This window comes from Thunnus albacares, chromosome 1 (genome assembly GCF_914725855.1).
Source record: "Thunnus albacares chromosome 1, fThuAlb1.1, whole genome shotgun sequence".
Classification (NCBI taxonomy): domain Eukaryota; kingdom Metazoa; phylum Chordata; class Actinopteri; order Scombriformes; family Scombridae; genus Thunnus; species Thunnus albacares.
Window position 1 is genome coordinate 39,985,350 of NC_058106.1, and position 21,979 is coordinate 40,007,328.

At 41.2% G+C, this 21,979-nt stretch overlaps 3 protein-coding genes across 3 annotated transcripts in view; 2 read left to right on the plus strand and 1 right to left on the minus strand.

Annotated features, from left to right (window-relative positions):
- The window catches only part of LOC122986896 (NLR family CARD domain-containing protein 3-like), a 1,497,050-nt gene that overhangs the window by 1,314,945 nt on the left and 160,126 nt on the right, over positions 1–21,979 (minus strand). The window lies entirely within an intron of this gene.
- The window catches only part of LOC122986857 (NLR family CARD domain-containing protein 3-like), a 934,102-nt gene that overhangs the window by 383,910 nt on the left and 528,213 nt on the right, over positions 1–21,979 (plus strand). The window lies entirely within an intron of this gene.
- slc9a5 (solute carrier family 9 member A5) overlaps positions 1–21,979 on the plus strand; it is a 34,954-nt gene that overhangs the window by 6,575 nt on the left and 6,400 nt on the right. Inside the window, exons 2-12 of the mRNA XM_044358534.1 lie at positions 2,036–2,338; positions 4,231–4,394; positions 9,968–10,046; positions 10,277–10,454; positions 10,984–11,204; positions 12,412–12,614; positions 16,095–16,184; positions 17,626–17,696; positions 17,914–18,040; positions 19,037–19,128; positions 21,386–21,512. Of these exons, the coding sequence (XP_044214469.1) occupies positions 2,036–2,338; positions 4,231–4,394; positions 9,968–10,046; positions 10,277–10,454; positions 10,984–11,204; positions 12,412–12,614; positions 16,095–16,184; positions 17,626–17,696; positions 17,914–18,040; positions 19,037–19,128; positions 21,386–21,512 (1,655 nt within the window). The remainder of the gene's footprint in view (positions 1–2,035; positions 2,339–4,230; positions 4,395–9,967; positions 10,047–10,276; positions 10,455–10,983; positions 11,205–12,411; positions 12,615–16,094; positions 16,185–17,625; positions 17,697–17,913; positions 18,041–19,036; positions 19,129–21,385; positions 21,513–21,979) is intronic.

A 21,979-nucleotide genomic window follows, 5' to 3' on the forward strand; every position in this document is an offset into this window, starting at 1 on the left:
TAAGTGATGAAGTTTGATCTGGTCCGTGTCTTTGGGTTAGGGGGTCTCTGTGTGCAGGAAGTGGTCTTCAGGTTCACGTCGTGGTCACTCAGACGGGTCTCGTGCTGCGTTCTAGTCTGAGTCAGAAAACAGGAATCCGCAGCTCGCAGGGTCGTAGTGAAAGAATCTGTCTGTTAACAGCAAACACAAAGACTTCATTACGTTCTGCTTCATGCAGCAGCTTCACATTCAGATGCTTCACTGCTTCCTCACTCCTCCTCTTCCTCCCGCTGTTGGAGGACATGAGGAGCTATGATGGAAGGTAGAAGTAGGACAGGAAGTAGTAAAGTGTTGTACAATGAATCCTGGATTCTGATTGGTTGGTGCATTATTCTTAAAATAACTCTGAAACATGAATCTCAATAACAGTCTTGTTTGTTTTCAGTCAGACACAAAACTTGATGAAGACATGAAGACGGTTTTAAACATGACGTTTGTGTGACGTCACAGCAGAGACGCCGAGGTCTCACCTGGACCCTGACAGCTGGACTCGTCTCCTGCAGGATCAGTCCTCCAGCTCGTCCATGTAGCTGCAAACAGACAGAAACGAAACCTTAATACTTCAGGGATGACGGTTATTATTTATTGTCCATCACATCTTAACACGCAGACACCATGTGACAAAGACAACGCTGCCATGACGATAATAACCTGCAGATTCATTAAAGTCGCAGCCTCACGCTCGTTATTTTGTTTAAATATCTGTGATGAAGAGTTTTATGATCTTTATTGTCTGAAGCTGGATTCAGATCAGGAGGAAAAACCAAAACAACACTTCAGTTTTTATTGTTTTATTTTCCCTCCACTGAAGCTTCATATGATGAAAGTTCACAACAAACAGAAACAGCTGATGTGTAAATGAATCATCAGTGAGATGAAGAGAAGCAGAAGCAGCTTCTACAGTCTTTGATGTTGTTGATTTATGAGGACTGTTGTTGTTTGTTCTGTATGTGTGTGTGTGTGTGTGTGTGTGTGTGTGTGTGTGTGTGTGTGTGTGTTCTGTCATGAGTCACAGCAGCAGACCTTAAATGATGGATTTTCTAACTACAAACACTCAGAGAACGACGGTGCAGCAGATTTTTTGCTGTAATGAAAATCAGTCGACTCGTCTCTGAAACAACAGTTTGAACTCAGATATCAGATGAATCGTGACTCACTGCAGCAGCTGCAGCTGTTTCTCTCTGATGTCTCCAAAAGTTAAACCAATGAGGGCGAGTCGTCGTGTCACCTGTCAGGTGTAGGAAGACTCGGCCTTCAGCTGATGCACCGACCACTCCCATCAGAGAATCAGCCACAACTAAAGCATCATTCTGGAGATTTTTCTTATTGTCAATAAGATTCTCATGTTTGGATCCAAACCAGCGTGATGCTGTTATTAGCTAACGTGATCAAACTCTTGATGATGAAGGATCATGTGACCCAGAGCAGCGGTGAGACTCACTGACATGTTTTTAATCAGATATATCAGCTTTGATACACACATGATACATGTTAGTAGATCAGTTCATTGTTGGTTTGGATCCAAACATGAGATTTGTTGACAAGAAGAAAAATACAATATTATCATATAACATTATCAATATTATAGATATTAATATATACTGCATATTTAGAAATAAAGAAACTCACTGGAAGCTGTTTAGAGGTGAATTTGAATCTCATCCTTGCATTTTAAAAGTACAGAAGATCCCTTTACACAAGTAACGTTAGCTTACGTTAGCTTACAAAACAAAGGAATAACTCATTAACCAGAAATATAAAGGACCGAGAGCAGAACCCTGAGGAACCCCACGAGTTATTATTGATTGTGTTAATGTGATGTGGAAGAAGGCATCTGTTTGCTGACATGTTAGCCACAACTTCTTTAAGAGCTGATCATACGTCAGATGTTGTATTAACAGGTTGTGGCTACTTCTGCCCCCTAGTGGCCAAAACAATCACTGAATGTATATTTCGAGGGATGTAAAGTTTCTAAGCAGACTTTCTTCTTCTGCAGTGTTCCACTTCTCTCAGCGGTTCACCACCGTCGTCCCGGAGAGCTGCATGCTGATCCTGCTGGGTCTGGTCCTGGGTGGCATCGTCCTCATAGCCAATAAGAAGCAGTTGTACCAGCTGGAGCCCGCCCTCTTCTTCCTCTTCCTGCTGCCCACCATCGTTGGTGATGCCGGATACTTCATGCCGGCCCGCCTCTTCTTCGACAACCTGGGTGCCATCCTGTTGTACGCCGTGGTGGGAACGCTGTGGAACGCCTTCTGCACCGGCTTCTGCCTGTACGCCGCCAAACTGCTGGGGGTCATAGGTCAGTCTGAGGTCACAGCGAGGTCACAGCGAGGTCACAGCGAGGTTGCAAACAGGATTACTTATCAGTGTTATCAGCAATGGAACAAACAAACATGTCTTGTACGATGAGCAGAGTAATTTTGGCTACATTTTGGATTATAAATATAATTTATTTCTTAAAGTTTTAATCTTTAGCATTTTCATTGACTCAAACCTCATTTTTGATGCTATTTATAGTTATATAGTTATATTATTTTCACAAAAACATGAAAAACGTCTCTGCTCACCTTCCTAAGTGGAAGACAGCACAACTAGAATAAAAATGAGAAAAACTGCATCAGATATACCTGACAGCTGCTTAAAGAGCGTTTTACTGTAGTATTAAACCACACCTGCAGTTACCATGGTTACCACAGGTGTCACCAAATCAAGCGGGACTCAAATAGATGAGAGCCGATTGTTATTAGTTGTTTTTTTTCATTAAAGAGCTAAAAGATCATTTGGAGACAGTAACTGACAGACAAACACCTGAACACCTGCTTTATGACGTTTAGCTGAGCTGATGAGGAGAAACGGTTTTCTGACCTCCATAGATTCTGGTTATCTGTTTAGTAGCTGTTCTGGAGCTTTTGATCATATCACATGATCTTCCTCAGCAGATGACGTTTGCTCTGTTGTCATGGAATTAGACGTTAATAGACGTGCAAATGTACGTTCCTCTGAGCACTTTAAGGACCTCTCGTCCACGTTGGCAAAAAAATATTGAAAGATTGAAAGTTCGTTTTTCACTTTGGAAACAGCAGCTGAGGAGGAAACAGCCAAGATTGTTTTCACTGTTTCCAAAGTAAAGAATGAACTTTCATTCTCAAATATCAACAAGTGTTTCTGCTGCAGCTTCTGAAGACGAATGTGGAGATCACCACGGAGATCAGAGAACTGTGTCTTCACCTGAAGAAGAGAAACATCAAATATCACAAAAGATTCAAGATTCTTTATTGTTACATCTCATTTCACAAGAATACGAGAGTAAAAATAGCAAAAAGCAACAGAGCAATAAATAAAAAGAGTATAAATAACAATTATACATTGCACACATGTACAGTATGTACATTATGTCCTATAATATATATGAGTAATGTTTGAGTTAATGTTGCTTTTGTGTTCTGCAACAAACACAGATTGATTATGTTTTAAAAATGTTCAGATTTGTTGAATTAAATGGAAACGGCGGGAATTCTCAAAAAAAGTGGGAATATTTTAAAGTGTTTGTTGTTGTGTAACAGCAGCTGGATACAAATCAGATGTAAACAGACTGAGTGAATAAATGATGACATCATGAATCACGTGACTGAAGAGCTGAAAACATCAGATCTGTGTGGAGCGATGATGATGATGATGATGATGAGGCTGTAACCTTCCTCACATCAATACATGAAACTAACAGAAACGTCATATTTCCATCATGTTTTCCATCACTTGAGTTTTTACTGTCGCTCCTTTAATGACGTCATCTCGTCGTTTCTTCTTCTTCTGCGACGATTTTAATGTCACCGACTGTTTATCAGCATCGATGGAAACAAACGTTCAGGACATTTTATACTGAACATTTTCTGTAAATTTAGTTAAATTTTGAGTTACAGTTGGATGAAACTTGACTGCAGAGAATATCTGAAGCTTCTGTATATGAGTTTTGTTTCTGTGTTAGTTACATCCTCTCTAGAACAGTCACAGACGATCTCACAATAGATGTGTGACAAGGCGGGAAAAAACAGAAGTTAGTCTTTCTTTTCGCTCTCCGTCGTTAGAATATCTTCAGAACTTTTAGATTTACCTTCCTGATATTGATCTGATATCAGCTGTGATGTGTGTGTGTGTGTGTGTGTGTGTGTGTGTGTGTGTGTGTGTATGCAGACGAGCGCGTGCAGGCCGACCTGATGGACTTCCTGCTGTTCGGCGCGTTGATCTCAGCCGTGGACCCGGTGGCGGTGCTGGCCGTGTTTGAAGAGGTTCATGTCAACGACATGCTCTTCATCATCGTGTTCGGAGAGTCGCTGCTTAACGACGCCGTCACCGTGGTGAGACACACTCACGCACACACACACACACGCACGCAAACACACACGCACACACACACACACACACACACGTAAACACACACAGACTGTTGTGTTGCTATGGCATCAGAGAGGGTTTCAAGGTCAGTAATGACGCCAACATGCTGTAGTGTGTGTGTGTGTGTGTGTGTATGTGTGTGTGTGTGTGTGTGTGTGTGTGTGTGTGCATGTGTGATGACTTCAGGTCAGTTTGTGAGTCTCGCAGGTAAAAAGCTTCAAACTCAACAAACTGTCCCGGCTGAAGGACGAAGACTCTGTTTTAACTTAAAGAGTAGAATGACTTCTATAGAAACACTAAATGGAAGATTGAATGTGTTCCAGCTATAATTAATAAAAAACATTTTCAGTTCACTTCAGTTTTTCTTAAAAAATTAAATATATTTATATTAATATAAACTTAGCACAAAAAGTAAAGAAGTTTGTGTTTGGTAGATTATTTCTTTATTGTAACGATGCTTCTTGGCAATAAATCTTATACCGTTGGAAAGCCTGTTTATTTCCCTTTTAAATGGAGCCACATTTGTAAAGAACATGCATTTGAGGGATGAGCAGCAGAGCTGAGTATGTGGGTTGCGCCCATGAAAAATTTGCCAAATCTTCTCTGCCAATGCCAAACAGCTTATTCTGCCATTGACTCTTGTTTGGTGTTTGGTGGATTGGATGATTGAAGTTTGAAGAAACAAGACATATTGGCAATTTAACAATTTATCCATTTAACAAACAGAAGCCTCAGTAGCGTGTGGAAGAACCATACAGAGCCACAACAGCCTGGCACCTCCTCCTCATGCTGGTCACCAGCCTGGTCACACTCTGCTGTGGGATGGCGTCCCATTCTTCAACCAGCATTTGTCAAGTCAGCCAACGTGGTTGTGTTGGTCACTCTGGCATGAACAGCACGCCCAAGCTGATCCCACAAGTGTTCAATGGGGTTGAGGTCAGGACTGCTGGCAGGCCGTTCCATCCTCTCCACTCCCAAATTCTGGAGGTAGTCTCTGATAAACCCCGCTCTGTGGGGGCGAGCGTTGCCATCTTGGAGGACAGAGTTCGGTCCCAGACTGTGGAGATATGGGATTGCCACTGGTTGCAGAATCTCATCTCAATATCTCTCTGCATTGAGATTGCCTCCAATGATGACAAGCCTCGTTTCCCAGTGAGGGAGATGCCGCCCCACACCATCACACTGCCTCCACCAACAGATGTTACTCTATCAGTGCAACAATCAGCATAGTGTTCTCCACGTCTTCTCCACACTTTGACCCTATGATCCAACTGCCGTAGACAGAATCTGGACTCATCGCTGAACATAACGTTCCTCCGCATGTTCAGGTTCCAGTACAAACGGGCCTGACAGTGAAGGGCGGTCATGGCAGGCCTCCTGGCAGCCCTATGAGACCGGAGATTGGCTGCATGCAGTCTGTTTGTCCGAATTGTCTGGGCAGAGAGCCGTCGGCCATATCGTCTTGCAAACCTTGACTGCAAATCTGTAGAAGACAGCCTACGGTACCTCAGTGCTGACAGGGTGAGGAAACGGTCTTCTTGGGGTGTCGTCTTCTTGGGACACCCACTTCACGGCCTGTCTCTTACATCCTCCATTATATGGAACTTGGCCTTCACTTTGGAGATGGTACTAGGGCTCACTCCAAATAATGCCGCAACTTGGTTTTGCAGAACACCAGCTTGAAGTTGCCCTATCGCACGGGCCCAATCCAGATCAGTCAAACCTGGTATGCTGATTCTTGGAGAAGAAACCTACTGACCACTGTAGCAGGGCCCAAGCTCACAGGTGCTGCCAATCAGGCACACCAGGTCTCAGGGGTGTTAAGTTATTCTTTAATGAAGTGAGCTGAGATTTCGGGCTGCAACCAATTATCATTATTGATTAATCTACTCATTATTTTATTGATAATTTATTAGTTGTTTGGTCCATAAAAGGTTAGAAAAAGGTGAAACATATTGATCAGTATTTCCAACATGACGTCCTCAAATGTCTTGTTTTGTCCACAACCTGAAGATATTTAGTTAACTGTCACATTTGTATTATATTCTATTCATTTAACAGGCTGGAAACAGATAATTATGGCATGACTACAGAATGACTAAAAATTATTAATCAGTTATCAGTAAAGTTCATTTTCTGTCGATTGACAATTGTTCCAGCTTTAGTGAGATTGAAAGTGTCAAAAGAAGGATAAGTGGGGTTTTTTTTTGTATTTTCCAGTAGTGGAGCAGCAGGACAGTGGTTACAGAGGAAAGGTCACAGGGTCATTGAGATGTAAAGGGTTAACCCTCTGAGATCAGTAAACTTCCTGTCAGTCGTCTCTGAGGGACAAAAGATTTGATATGTTTTAACAGACTGAAGAAAACAGCAGAACGTCCCTTTAAACTTGTGTTTGTCTCACATTAACGACCTGGTGTTTGATGAACTGACAGAAGAGCAAACGCTGCACATTTACTCAGTAGCGTGTTGAGTTTGAGAAAGCTGAGATTAAAGTGCTGTGAGCAGATTAACTCTGCAGTGTTCTAATCCTCAACAGCACTCAGAATATGAGCTAATCCCACCAACAGAGTGTGGGAAGACTGCTGCTGTGACCTGCAAGTTTCCCACACTCACTGCTGCAAACACACAACAGTGTTTCACTGTTCAGCAGCTCAGTTACTGTTACACACCTTCACCATGATGTTTGCACGAGGAATCGCTGATGAAATGAGTCATTCAGGCTCTCACACTCATAGTTTGTGCAGTTAAAGGATGTCAAAGATAAAACATACTTTACGCTACTCATAGTGTTCAAACAACTGTACTACAAGATATATCACACATATTAATATGAATTGTTATACAAGAACAATTCAAATGTGTTTTATACAATTTTTAAATCAGAAGATCACCAGTAAAACCAGTAAAAATATCAAGTTATCAGTTCAGTTAATTGATAAGGTAGCGGCTATGCTAATTTACTGTTCAAGTCTTAACGTTAACATATCAAAATAAAGCTGAGAAAATGTTGTAATATTATATCAATGTATATTTGGAGGGAAAAGTTTGTAATATTACAAGGCAAATGTAATTAGATTTGTAGAAAAAATAATAATATTTATGTTTTGGTTTTAAAGATATAATATTTAGAGGGAAAAAGTTGTACGATTTTGACAAAAAAAAAAGTTAAATAATATTTTGAAAAAAAAAGAAAAAAAAGTCGTAATATTTAAGTCAAGATCTTGAGAGTATAAATTGTAAAATTTTGAGGACAAAAAAGTAAATATTTTGAGTTGTATGGACATATGATTTGTATCCAGCTTGTGTCTGACTCTCTGTAGCATTATGATGATGATGATGATGATGATGATGATGATGATGTGGTTTTCATGACTTTGTGGGTGGAAACTTTATGAAAGAGAGAGATAGATTTAACGTGTGCTTTCATATTTAAACGTCAGAGCCTGTGGAGGTTACTTTTCAACTTTCTTTATTGATTATTTTTACCGTCCCTTTTCTTCTTCCCCGCGTGTGGCTGATATATAGCAGACACAAAAGCATTCAGCATCTTTAAGAAGAGAAGAAGTTAGTTACCTAGCAACAGCCTCCTTATGAATGGAAACATTTGAACACTGACTTTATGATGCACTTGACTTTTCAATGTCAAAAAACTACTCAGGAGTTTGAAGCAGAGTCCTGTTTCATATCTGGAAACATCAAAGCCAGATGAAAATCACTGTCAACTGCACTACTCCTTAAAAAACAACTTAAACATTTCAGTGAAAATCAGTAAGAAACTGCCGTAGGGCTCGTGTCCATATAGTGTTTTTTTCTGAGTGCCAGCATCTTTTCAGTTGTTCCTAATGAGGAGAGAGTGCCAGCATCTGGCAGCAGATACAGATACATAAAGAGAACCGGATACAAGTAGGTTTATCTGTGGACTCGCAGTATTTACACAACACACCCACTTTACTACATGACACACCAACAGGTTTAGGCGTGGATTATGTATGTATGATAAGAGCTGGATACTGGACCGAAAATGGCACCTATTCAGTCCAGTAAGAATTGCTCGGCTGGCGCATATGGCAAAAAAAATTCTAGCTTCCAGGTTTGCTTCCATGTTGAGCGGCTCACTGTAAAAGCCTAGTACTGTTTCTCCTGCTGGCCCCGCCAACGAGTTCCTGCTCGGTCGACAGGTTTTACATTGTGATGATGTCACACCAACATTTTTAATATTTAGAAAGTAAGCAACTTGCTGGAAACCAGTAAAATCAGCTACAGTACAGTGGGTACAGTACAGTAAGTAGAGTGCTTGAGTACTTTACAGTGGGTACAGTACAATGAGTACATTAAATTGGGTACAGTACAGTGAGTATGGTGAGAATAGTACAGTGGGTACAGTACAGTAAGTACAGTGAGTACAGTACAGTAAGTACAGTACAGTAAGTACAGTACAATGAGTACAGTACAGTAAGTACAGTACAGTGGGTACAGTAAGTACAGTACAGTGAGTACAGTACAGTAAGTACAGTACAGTGAGTACAGTACAGTGAGTACAGTACAGTGGGTACAGTAAGTACAGTAAGTACAGTACAGTGGGTACAGTAAGTACAGTACAGTGAGTACAGCACAGTAAGTACAGTAAGTACAGTACAGTGAGTACAGTACAATGGGTATGGTACAGTACAGTAAGTACAGTGAGTACAGTACAGTAAATACAGTGCAGTGAGTACAGTACAGTGGGTACAGTAAGTACAGTACAGTGAGTACAGTACAGAGAGTACAGTACAGTGAGTACAGTAAGTACATTACAGTAAGTGCAGTACAGTGAGTACAGTACAGTGAGTACAGTACAGTGAGTACAGTAAGTACAGTACAGTAAGTACAGTAAGTACAGTACAGTGAGTACAGTACAGTAAATACAGTGCAGTGAGTACAGTACAGTGGGTACAGTAAGTACAGTACAGTGAGTACAGTACAGAGAGTACAGTACAGTGAGTACAGTAAGTACATTACAGTAAGTGCAGTACAGTGAGTACAGTACAGTGAGTACAGTAAGTACAGTACAGTGAGTACAGTACAGTGAGTACAGTACAGTGAGTACAGTAAGTATACTACAGTAAGTACATTACAATGAGTGCAGTAAGTATAGTACAGTAAGTACATTACAGTGAGTACAGTAAGTACAGTAAGTACAGTACAGTGAGTACAGTACAGTGAGTACAGTACAGTAAGTACAGTACAGTAAATACAGTGCAGTGAGTACAGTACAGTAAGTCCAGTACAGTGGGTACAGTAAGTACAGTACAGTGAGTACAGTGAGTACAGTACAGTGAGTAGAGTACAGTGAGTACAGTACAGTGAGTACAGTGAGTACAGTACAGTGAGTACAGTAAGTACAGTACAGTAAGTACAGTACAGTAAGTACAGTACAGTAAGTACATTGAGTACAGTACAGTAAGTACAGTACAGTGAATCCAGTACTTGAGTAAATGTACTGCATTGCTTTCATCTGTGGTTATAAACTCTCATCTGCAGCTTCTGTGTTCTGCAGGTTTTATATAAAGTCTATATTTCATTTGTGGAAGTCGGAGTAGAAAACGTTCAGATGGCAGATTACTTCAAAGGAGTCGGTGAGTCTCACTCTTCCTCCTCCTCTTCCTCTTCCTCCGCTCGTCTCACTCTTCCTCCCCCTCCTCCTTCTCTTCCCTCCTCCTCTTCTTCATCCTCCTCCTCCTGCTCCTCTTCCGCACTATTCCTCCTGCTCCTCTTCCTCCTCTTCTTCCTCTGTTCACCTCACTCTTCCTCTTCCTCCTCCTCTTCCTCTGCTCGCCTCACTCTTCCTCCTCCTCTTCCTCTGCAGCCTCCTTCCTCATCGTCAGTGTCGGAGGGACTCTGGTGGGTCTGGTCTTCGCCGTCATCCTCGGCTTCATCACTCGCTTCACCAAGAAGGTTCGGATCATCGAGCCGCTCTTCGTCTTCCTGCTCGTCTACCTCGCCTACCTGACTGCAGAGCTCTTCTCCCTGTCCGCCATTCTGTCGTGAGTTTCCCCGCCCAGAACGGCCAGGACGACCTCTGACCTCTGTGACCTGAATGTTTCCCACAGAGCAACAAACTGTTTTATTAAAATAAACATCAGAAAAACAAACTGAAGCTGTGACAGGAAGTCGTCAGCTTTATATTCTTATACTGACGGACTGATGATGTGAATTCAGTCTCATCAGTTTATTCATGTTGAGGTTTTGAAGGTTTGTCTTGTAATACGGATGTTTTGGTGCTTTAAACGTGAGTAAATGATTATGATGTGTCTCTCATCTGCATCGTGCACATTTGGAGATTATAAAACTATATTTTTGCAGTTATTATTATATCTTCAGTTTTCATGAGATGTTTTTGTGATATTTATTTTTTTCTTAATAAACTGTGTGGAGATGTTGAGATGTTGCTCTGTGGGAAACATAAAAAGGAGCCAAACAAACATCAGCTTAAATTTTCCCTAATTTAGCTAATTAAGATGATTTATTGAGATCATTTCTGTTTCCAACATGGACTCCGTGTGTCTCTCTCAGCATGACCTTCTGCGGCATCGGAGCCAATAAATACGTGGAGGCCAACATCTCCCAGAAGTCTCGGACCACGGTGAAGTACACGATGAAGACTCTGGCCAGCATCGCAGAGACCATCATCTTCATCTTCCTGGGCATCTCAGCCGTGGACAAATCCAAGTGGGCCTGGGACACCGGCCTGGTGTCCTGCACCCTCGTCTTCATCTTCATCTTCAGAGCCATGGGTCAGAGTCCCTCCTTCCCTCTTCTGTTTTTCATGCAACACAAAGCAGATCAGCAGGTTTCCATAGCAACACAGTAAAATCACATTTACAATCGAATTAGAGGAGAAAAAGAGAATACATCCTGATGGACGTTTATGTGACATCATTTCTTATATTTTTTCCATGATGAACGGGGGGGGGGGGGGGGGGGGGTTGACGCAGCTTTGTCCTTTCTGGTTCCAGCTTCTGATTGTGACATTTGAGAGATTTTGTGATGCTGATCACTGAGCAGGTTCAAATGTCACGCTGATGTCAGACAGACAAAAACTCACTTTTAACCTTTAAGCCTCTCTGCTCCATCTCTGCCTGCTGACACATGATTTACATTCTGAATCAGTCAGATATCAGCTGTTTGCATGAAGCATCTATAAATATTCCTCAGCATTTTGAGGCTCAGAAATGAACTAGAGTGATGGTTGTTACAATCAGTATGCTGTCATGAACTAATTATAAATCAGAATAATGAAAACATAAAATAAAATAGCAATACCAGCAGTAACATATTGATAAAAATTATTATTATAAAAATATTACATCAAGAAGGGACAAGAAAAATAAAATAAAGGGACGAGAGGGAAGGAAAAGGAGAAAAAATAAGTAAAAAGTCAGTGGTGTCAGTCAGTTTCTTTTATAATGTCTGAGATAATGAAACAGTAAGTCTAAAAAGACTGTAATGTTGAAAGATATCTACTTGATTTGACTCATTTGGACGCTGAAGCTTCATATTAGCTTCAGACTGTGGATTTTGTCCTCCATCACTTCCATTGTAAGGTCATTATGAAGGGATCTTCTAATGGTCAGTATGAACAGGAGGAATGATTACAGCAAGAAACACAGCTTTAATGTTCATTTGGCTCCTGACTGTAGAACATGACCTCTAAGGCTGGACACAGTCACAGTCAAACATTGTTGAAGATCAAAGATAATCTGGCGTTGGTGTAGTGGGTACGGTGCACAATTTTACATTGTAGAAGCGCAGAAATATAAGTATTATGAACCTGATGCAAAATATCAGACCATAGTTGATCACTAGGGCCTCCCATTTGGCCTTACTGGGATTAGATGTTTACGGACGTAGGAGGTGAATTTTATTGTAAACCCAAATGTTTCTCTAACGTTCTCTGCAGCTCTGTACCTGTCGTGACCTTTACTAACCTTCGTCCTCCAGGTGTGATTGGTCAGACCTGGGTTCTGAACCGCTTCCGTCTCGTCCCGTTGGACAAGATTGACCAGGTGGTGATGTCGTACGGCGGCCTGCGAGGGGCGGTGGCGTTCGCTCTGGTGGTGCTGCTGGATGGCGAGCAGGTCAAAGCCAAAGATTACTTTGTCGCCACCACGATTGTGGTCATCTTCTTCACCGTCATGTTTCAGGTAGGAAAGATGCTGCTTCCTGTCCAGAGAATAAGTTCATCACAGGGGTCAGGTCAGGGTCAGAGGTCAGGTGACCTGGACACTAACAAACTTCCTGTCAGGTGGCTTCATACTAAATGAAAGCTCCTGTCTAGAGGGACTCAGAGAACCAGAGTTACACATGTAACCCCGTGTTCAACCATTTAACCATTTACCTGAACTTTCATCAGCCTCAGCTGTTAGCATGCTAAACCTGTTAACACACCAATGTTTAGCATGTAGCATTTAGCATGTTAGAATGAAAACATTAGTATTTTAATATGCTCATATTTTAAGGTGTAGAGATGTGGTGGTATAGGTTACCGTTTTTACTGAATCATTCTGACGGGATCAATACGTTTCTATTGATGATGGTGGTTTTCAGAGGAGCGTGCACACAGAGCAGCTGCAGCCTTCAGCAGCAGGTTGAGTCTGTTCAGTCACAGAGAAGCAGATTTCTACTGTCACACTAACCAGAGAACCAGGCTGCTGTCTGTCAGCTTTAACTACTCTGACATATACTCTACATATTAACATGAGCCGTCTGAAGTGCAGCTAACTTACAGGTGTTCAGTCGTGACGTTCAGTGAGAGAAAGAGTCCAAACTCATCTGCTGCTGTGTGTTTGTGACGTGGAGAAGCTGTATAGAGCGACAGTCATCACTACAGACTGAGTTTAAACTGTTTATGATGTTATTTCTTATACAGAGTCCAACCAAGCAGCAACATACAAACTGTTCAGTGAATCAGTCCCAGGTGATCATGCTGATGATCCAGTTATTCTTAAATGGAAGTCAGTTCTCTCTCTGACTGTAGCAGTCGTCTCGTCCATGTGTGTCACGTGTTGCAAGAATAAACTCAAATCAATGTAGGAAAAGAGAAAGACCCAGAAAGGACGTCTGATTTCTCTAATAACAGATTTCCTCGTTTACTCTCCTCACATCTTCTCCTGAGGGAGGGACTAAGATGGAAGGAAAAGAGTGTAGTCAGTGTGTAGCATTAGCCTGAGAAGGTAACGCCAGCGCAGTAATGAATTAAATAAAACTAAACTTTGGGTCCTGAAGTCGGGTTTGTGTCTCAGATTCTGGAGGTACCAGTCAGGCTCAGCTGGCTTGTGTCTTTTAAAGACTGTGTTCAGTTTGTGTAGAAATCTACCTTCAGCTCCATCAGCTTTTAAGTTTACAGTGTAAACATCCTTTACATCATGTTCATTTGGATGAAATAAGCTGTAAATACTGTATATGTTGACTTCATCATGTGGGAACGGATGTCAGAGACGGGAACAACTCAGTGAATTAGTCTTTATTTAGATCTGAAAGTTTAAACACTCACTAACTCTGAAGCTTTCATCTAAAACATGAGTTCATGTTCAGGCTGAGAGGCTCCGTCTGTTTCTGTTTTCCCATCATGAATCACAGACGTCAGCAGATGATTCCTATAACAGTCGTTAATGAAGCAGCTGATGAGCTCTGAGCTGGTTTGTTGAAACCTCACAGCTGTCTGATGTTTGCGGCATCACTGCAGACCGCAGTAAACTAAAAGATGAGTCGTTGTTGTAATGTGTATCTGCATTGTTAATTTGTTCAATGCTTTAATTTCAGACACTGAGACATTAAACTGTAAACTTCAATAAATACTGGGAGCTCTGGATCTGCTTATCACAAAACAATCTTACAGTAACAACAATCAGTAGTTTATATCACAGCTCAAACAGTGGATTCATTGATATCTGCTGATGTATTGATAACATTTTCCTGAGAGGGAGGACGGGCCTCCACAAAAGATCCAAGTTTGTTCTCATCTTCATCTTATTCTGTGCTCCAAGAACATAAAGAAAGTACAGCTGAGGCTGATGGGAATCTCATTAGTTTTGCAGGTTTTTGCTCATAAACCAAAGTATTAAACAAACTTAAACTTTGACCTGATGATGGCGCTAGATGAAAAGTCAGTAGAATATATCAGATATATAATAATATAAATAAATATAAAAAATATAAAGATATATATCAACACCAGGTGTCGCCAGAGCCACCAGACGTTATTAAATAGGACATATTCTGCACATCTCCAGGTGAATATTTATATTCTGGAATAAACAAAGTGTTCACAGCAGGTTGAAGCCCTGACTTTTGACTTGCAGGCAGCATTTCTACATACGTTCACCTCTAGTGTCTGAACTTTGACCATGTTTAACATCCGACATCAGAACAGGATATAAAAAACAGAAAACCACTAAAAGCTGAATATTTCTCCTTCAAGGATTGAAGTCAGAGCTGATTGTCATCGGTGCAGAGAGGAACATGACTCCTGCTGTGTGTAATTGTTTGTTGTAGCTGTTTAATGAGCTCTGTGTGTTTGTGTTGATGAGACTCACTGAGGTGATCATCATCAGTGAAGAGACGCAGCTGCTTTCTCAACGCTCAGACTGACAGCCCAGATCCCTGTTTTGGCAAATCCAGATTGATTTTAGAAAGTCTGGACAGCAAAAAAAAAAACAACATGAAGTGCAAATCAGATCCAAACCACATCTGGAGGTGGTTTGAAATGTGATTTCTACAGAAGCGTCTCAGTCCGGATCATTGACTGTATATAAATATGGACGATGCACAAACGTGAAGCCAAAATATCTCCTTTCCCGGAGCGGCCATCTTGCTTGTATGACGTCATTTGGAGCCAGAGTCTGCACAGAAGACAGCGGTTACAGCTGTCAATCATGATGTCACACCCCCCACAGAACATCACGAGTGCAGTTAGGGTTAAAGTTCAGGTTAGGGTTACTCACACAATGAAGAAACACAATGAATACAAATCTTGCGAGAGTTTCGCCAACTGTCCCTCCAGCTGGTCCAGTGTAGCACAGACCCATCTCAATGTATTCCAGCCTCCAGAACCAGAGTTCAGCACTGCGACTTGACAGCACAATTGTTTGGAAGGCGAGATGATAGATCTTCATTTCTTATGCTTCCGCATTGGAAAGCCGTGGCACCAGCGCATGTAGTTACTGACGCCTACGTTGTTACCACAGCAACCCAGGCAGATAGGGTGGTGATGTCTGGACACACAAAACTGATCTGATCACTTACTAATAACAGTGTAGACCGTCTGTCTCAAAGATCCTCTGCTGTTTGATGTTCTGCAGTTTGTAATGTTCAGTATAAATGAGTCACAGCCTGAAACAGGATGATTCAAACATGAAGATCAACATTCACATGCTGCAAACAAACTGCAGTCTGAGTTTAAACAACCTGACTGTAAAGACACACACACACAGAGCAGAGCTTGTGTTTCCAGACCAAACGTGAAATCTACTGAAACTGGAGATATGAGGTGAAATGTTGCTCTGGAGGTCTCGGACCACATTTCAGAGTGGAATACTGAAGGTCTTACTGCTGTTACTTTGCAGATTATTATTTTACAAACAAACATGTGATTAGTCATTTTGAATGCTCTCTGTCTTTCTCAGGGTCTGACCATCAAGCCTCTGGTAAACTGGCTCAAAGTTCCTCGCTCCACCAGCAGGAAGCCGACCATCAACGAGGAGATCCACGAGAGGGTGACAGAACTTCTTCTTCTTCTTCATGTTACAGCATGTTTGTGTAGTTTTACAGTGCAGACCTCAGACTCACACTAACACAGAAGCCTCAACATTAGACGCATGTGTTTCCATCCACATGTTTTCATTCACATTTTCAATTTATGCCCAAAAAGCTGAGTTGAAACACTGAAAATGTGTTTCCTGTCTGAGGTGTAACAGCAGCTGTGTGGATAGAAATCAGATGTAAACAGACTGAGTGAATAAATGATGACATCATGAATCATGTGACTTAAACGTCAGTGAAGAGCTGAAAACATCGGATCTGTGTGGAGCGATGATGAGGAGACTGTAACCTTCCTCACAAATGTCATATTTCCATCATGTTTTCCATCACTTGAACTTTGACTGTCGCTCTTTTAATCTTGTTGTTTCTTCTTCTTCTGCGACGGTTTAATGACACCAACTGTTTATCTGCTGATATTCACACAGCAGCATCGATGGGAACAAACATTTACTACATTTTCTTTTGCTGATTTTCTGGACATTTTGTCAAAAGTTCTCTACATTTGGATGGAAACCTGTCCAATAGTTACTGAAGGAAAGAAGAGTCAGCTGTAGTTTATCAGCCAGTTCAGGGATTCAAACCAGCAACTCCTTCGTCAATAATGCAGCTTTCTTAACCTCCAAACTACTAATAAGTGTTACTAACATCCAGCTGCTTACCCTCATGTATCTGGCCTTTCAGATAGACTTCATTCTATACGTTTTATAGTTCAGGTTTTCAGATATAAGATGATAAGATAAGATAAGATAAGATCCATACACACCAGAACACACACTTCATCTCTTACTGTTCAGCAGTGTGATGATAGCAGGACCTCCACCATGATGCAGTGAAGCGCAACCGAGTTTATGTAGCTTTCAAACAGCAGCACGTCGTTCCTGGTCGTCTGGATGATCCACACACACCATTTCAGCTGTTTGTCCTTATTTTAATCGAGGGTTTAAGGACAGAAGATGTTGAACTATGTCTTCAGTAGAGAGTTGTAGTTTGTCTTTGTGTGAACTGACTGTGGTTCAGTGAGCTTTTAGAAGATGGTTTAGACGTTTAGTTGCATTTTGATCTTTTCCCAGTTAATTATGATTTGTTATGATTATATTTCTGTGTGGCTTTATAATTCATCTTGATAATATTTGTGGTATATTGCTTTTGTGTTAATTTTTTTTACAGAATGTTGAGCTCTATATATATTTTACTGTGTCTGACGTAGAGATGTGCACTAACTCTTAACACACAGTCAGTTTGATGCCTCCGTCACTGATTAACAGCTGAAATGTTCTTTTTGAAATGTATGAAGAATATTTCTAAGGGAGCTTTTTACAGTGTGGCAGATCTCTGAGTAACAGAAACTACATTATGTTTGAAAACCGTAGTGATGACGTGTGTGTGTGTTTTCAGGCCTTTGACCACATCCTGACAGCAGTGGAGGACATCGCAGGACTGCAGGGATACCACCACTGGAGAGACAAGTGAGTCCTGCTGACATCGTGATGACATCATAAGGAAATACGTCTGTTTCAGTTGTAATACGTGATAGTGGACAGCAGGGGGAGCTCACTCACTGGGTTGTTCCACCTCCAACCTTCAGCCAGACATACTGATGAATAATGAAACTAACTGAACAGACAAATATGTGTTCAGAATCAGCTTCAGGGTTCTTAAACCTGCGTCTGTGTTCCTGGTCAGGTGGGAACAGTTTGATAAGAACTACCTGAGTAAGCTGCTGCTGAGGAAGTCGGTGTACAGGAAGAGCGAGCTGTGGGAGGCGTATCAGAAGATCAACATCAGAGACGCCATCAGTGTCATCGACCAGGTAGGAAGGAGGAGCGGCATCTTCATCAGCAGCTTCATCATCACTGCGTGTTGGATTTAATGCAAAGATGTTTGGGAATAAACAGCTGAGTCTGACATCATCAGCTAGTTTTGTGCTGAAGAGGGTCAAAGTTTATTTTTATTTATTTGAATTTGTTCCTAATAAAGTTGTGTTTAATCAAATAACCAGAGAACATGGAGGCAACATATACATGAACACAATCTGCAGCGGTGCAAAGTAACTAAGCACATTTACTCAAATACTTTACATAAATACAACTTTGAGGTATTTTACTCTTGATTTGAATATTTCTATTTTCTACTTTAAACTGCACAACATTTCAGAGGTAAATAGTTAAACTGCACTGAAAACATTTTACAGCTTTAGTTACTACAGATTCAGATGAATAACAACATGTGATGAACAGATAAATTATTATGTGTTATTACAGATTAATATTAGACTTTATTGATCCCAGCAGTATATAAAGCTCCATCTTCATCAGCTGCAACAGTAAAGTGATGTACACATTAATACATCATTAATTATAATCCGATATGATAATAATCATTAGTGTGTCTGTCTGTCACTGAAGAGAGCGTAACGTTCAGGATGTTCTGAGCCTCACAGCTGACTGAATAAAGTGGAAAATGTTCCTTTAAAATGGTTTGAACCCAGTTCTGTCAGACACAAACTGGAAAGGAAGCCAGAAAACAGGTTTCATGTATCAATAATTACTGTGTATTAACAATATGTTTCATTACAGTTTGTTACTGTGAGAGACTCTGGGGCTTATGGGAAATGTAGTTCAGTTACTGTCTATGCAGACGCTGAATCACACAACGAACTGCTGCTTTATTGTTGCAGGACACATGATGGACAACACACCAGTCTCTCAATTATTATAATTATAATCATAATAAATTGTGTGTGTGTGTGTGTGTGTGTGTGTGTGTGTGTGTGTGTGTGTGTGTGTGTGTGTGTGTGTGTGTGTAGGGTGGGAACGTCCTGACCTCAGCCAGACTGTCTCTGCCCTCGATGGCCAGCAGAGCCTCGTTTCCTGAGGTCACCAACGTCACCAACTACCTGTGAGTCACATGACTGTGTGTGTGTGTGTGTGTGTGTGTGTCTTGTATTGCTATCTTCGTGAGGACCAATTAGTTTTGTGGCCAGTCCTCACTGCTTCAAAGGGCTGTTTGAAGCTTAATGTGTGCACATGAAATCAAAGTGACACCTACTATAACTAAATAATACATTAACATTAACATTAACATTTACAACATTTAGTTCCACTGAGTGCAGAGAAATGATATCAACTGGTCACCTGCTCAGGTTGTTTCCTGACTTTTCAGAGAAGACCTTATATAGTTTATACTGCTGTTATTTCATTCCTGAGAGACAATATATAATATATATAGTATATACTATAGTATATATACTATACTATACTATACTATACTATACTATACTATACTATAGTATATACAGACGGGTGACAAATTAAAGGAAAAACCAACATAAAGTGTCTTAGTAAGGTGTTGGGTCACCACGTGTCACCAGAGCTCAGAGCTCCTTGTTATTGATCCTACAGTCTCTGAACATCATCGTTCATAAAGATCTTCCTCATGTGGTGTTGTGATGATGATGATGAAGAGCGCTGTCTAACACATCAGCTGGGTTGAGATCTGGTGACTGTGAAGGTCATAACATATGATTCACCCTGGAAGAGACCACTCCCATCAGGATAGACATGTTTCATCACAGGATAAAGCTGATCACTCACAACTACTGTATTGATCAGCAGTGACCCTTCCCTCTAAGGGGACAAGTGGACCCAAACCATGCCAGTATAACAGAACCCCCAGACCCCCTCACTGTAGGGCTCCAGCACTCAGACCTGGACCAGACCCCCTCACTGTAGGGGTCCAGCACTCAGACCTGGACCAGGTTTTCCTTTAATGTGTCACCTGTCTGTATATTTATACTGCTATTACTGAGAGACAGAATATAATCTATACTAATTAATAATGTTAATCTAAATAACTGATGACCAGTTACGACTATTTTCACAGCAGACTTCCAGCTTGCAGCGAGTGGTACTCGGCTTTATTTACAGTACTAGGGTGGAAGCCTAATATACCAGCAAGTTCATATAAAACAAATCCGCAAGAAATATCAAACTCTGTCGGTGAGGACTAGAACAAAGGACTGTATGAATAATATATAATGAACATAGAGCATGGCGTGGTTCTGAAAAGAGAAATCAATAACATTGTTCAAGCTATCAGTGCATAGAGCATCATACATATGGTAAATATACACACTAAATCTTTAACCTCTATTCATTACATAATCGTACTGCAGTGTTACTACTTTGGCATGTAAACAATCCTCTCAGACAGTCTTAGCTAGCAGGTGCAGATTAGCAAAGTATGCTAACTAATTTAAGCTAAATCACCAACGCTACCACAAGGTTGTTAGAATTATCAACTACTACAACAACTGTATTAAATGAACTAATAACATAAATGATATGAATTACAGGCACACAATCATAACTGACTGATAGAGTCTGTCATCTTCTCGCTTCTCTTGCTGCAGGTGTTCAGCTGTTATCAATGACTTTACACTTTTAGCTCCACTACTTTAAAATGAAATATTATCCCTCTTGATAAACATGTCAATTATCAATCAATCAATCAATCAAACTTTATTTATACAAATCAAATGCAATTCAAAGTGCTTCACAAATGATTGACAAATGTACAGGATGGTAAATATGGATTTGGAGACTGATGTTCACTAAAATAATTAAAAAGCAAAAGAGTTGATTGAATAAGACGACGGTAAGAGATGAATATTTAAGATAATGAAAGATAAATTACTGCTCCTTCATGTTTCAGTATAAACTGAGCTTCATGTTCATTGAAACAAAACTCAACAACACAGTGAACAGACATTATCCCTCTTGATAAACATGACAGTTATCAATCAATCAATCAATTTCAGCTGCTCTGCTGACTCGAAAGGAGTTTAATAGTACTGTGTTAACTGTGTTGGTGTGTTGTTGGTGTGTTGTTGGTGTGTTGTTGGCGTGTTGTTGGTGTGTTGTTGGTGTGTTGTTGGTGTGTTGTTGGCGTGTTGTTGGTGTGTTGTTGGCGTGTTGTTGGCGTGTTGTTGGCATGATGTTGGCGTGTTGCTGGCGTGTTGTTGGCATGTTGTTGGTGTGTTGTTGGCGTGTTGTTGGTGTGTTGTTGGCGTGTTGCTGGCGTGTTGTTGGCGTGTTGTTGGCGTGTTGTTGGCGTGTTGCTGGCGTGTTGTTGGCATGTTGTTGGTGTGTTGCAGGCGTGAGAACGGCAGCGGTGTGTGTCTGGACCTCCAGGTGATCGATAATGTCCCCGGGGCCAAAGTGGAGGAAGACACCGAGACGCATCACGTCCTCACTGGAAACCTGTACAAACCCCGGAGACGGGTAACACACACACACACACACACATATACACACACACACACACACACACACAACATTTTGTTTTGTTTTTTAACGTTTATTTATTCAGGTGAGTTTCTCGGAGAGCGACGCTCTTTTTCGCCCTGATCACGTTCACACAGTTACACATTCACACCTGGAAGCTGCCCAGTACAACCACAGTCTGATGAGCAGCTCCACTGGAGCAGTTGGAGTTAAGGGCCTTGCTCAAGGGCACCTCAGCGCTGCTTCTTCACTTTCCCACCCAGATTTATCCTCAGAGTATTACTCCATAACCGACCTGCCATTTGTGCCGCACGGTCGTGGTTTCTGCTCCATTTAAATTTGGAACACAAACGGCGTGTTCAGCTGTTGCCGACTTGAATCGACGAGTCTGAAAATGGCAGCGAGACTGTAAACAGCCTTCATGTTGAACATAGTTCAGCTACACTGAGTCCAAACATAACAGT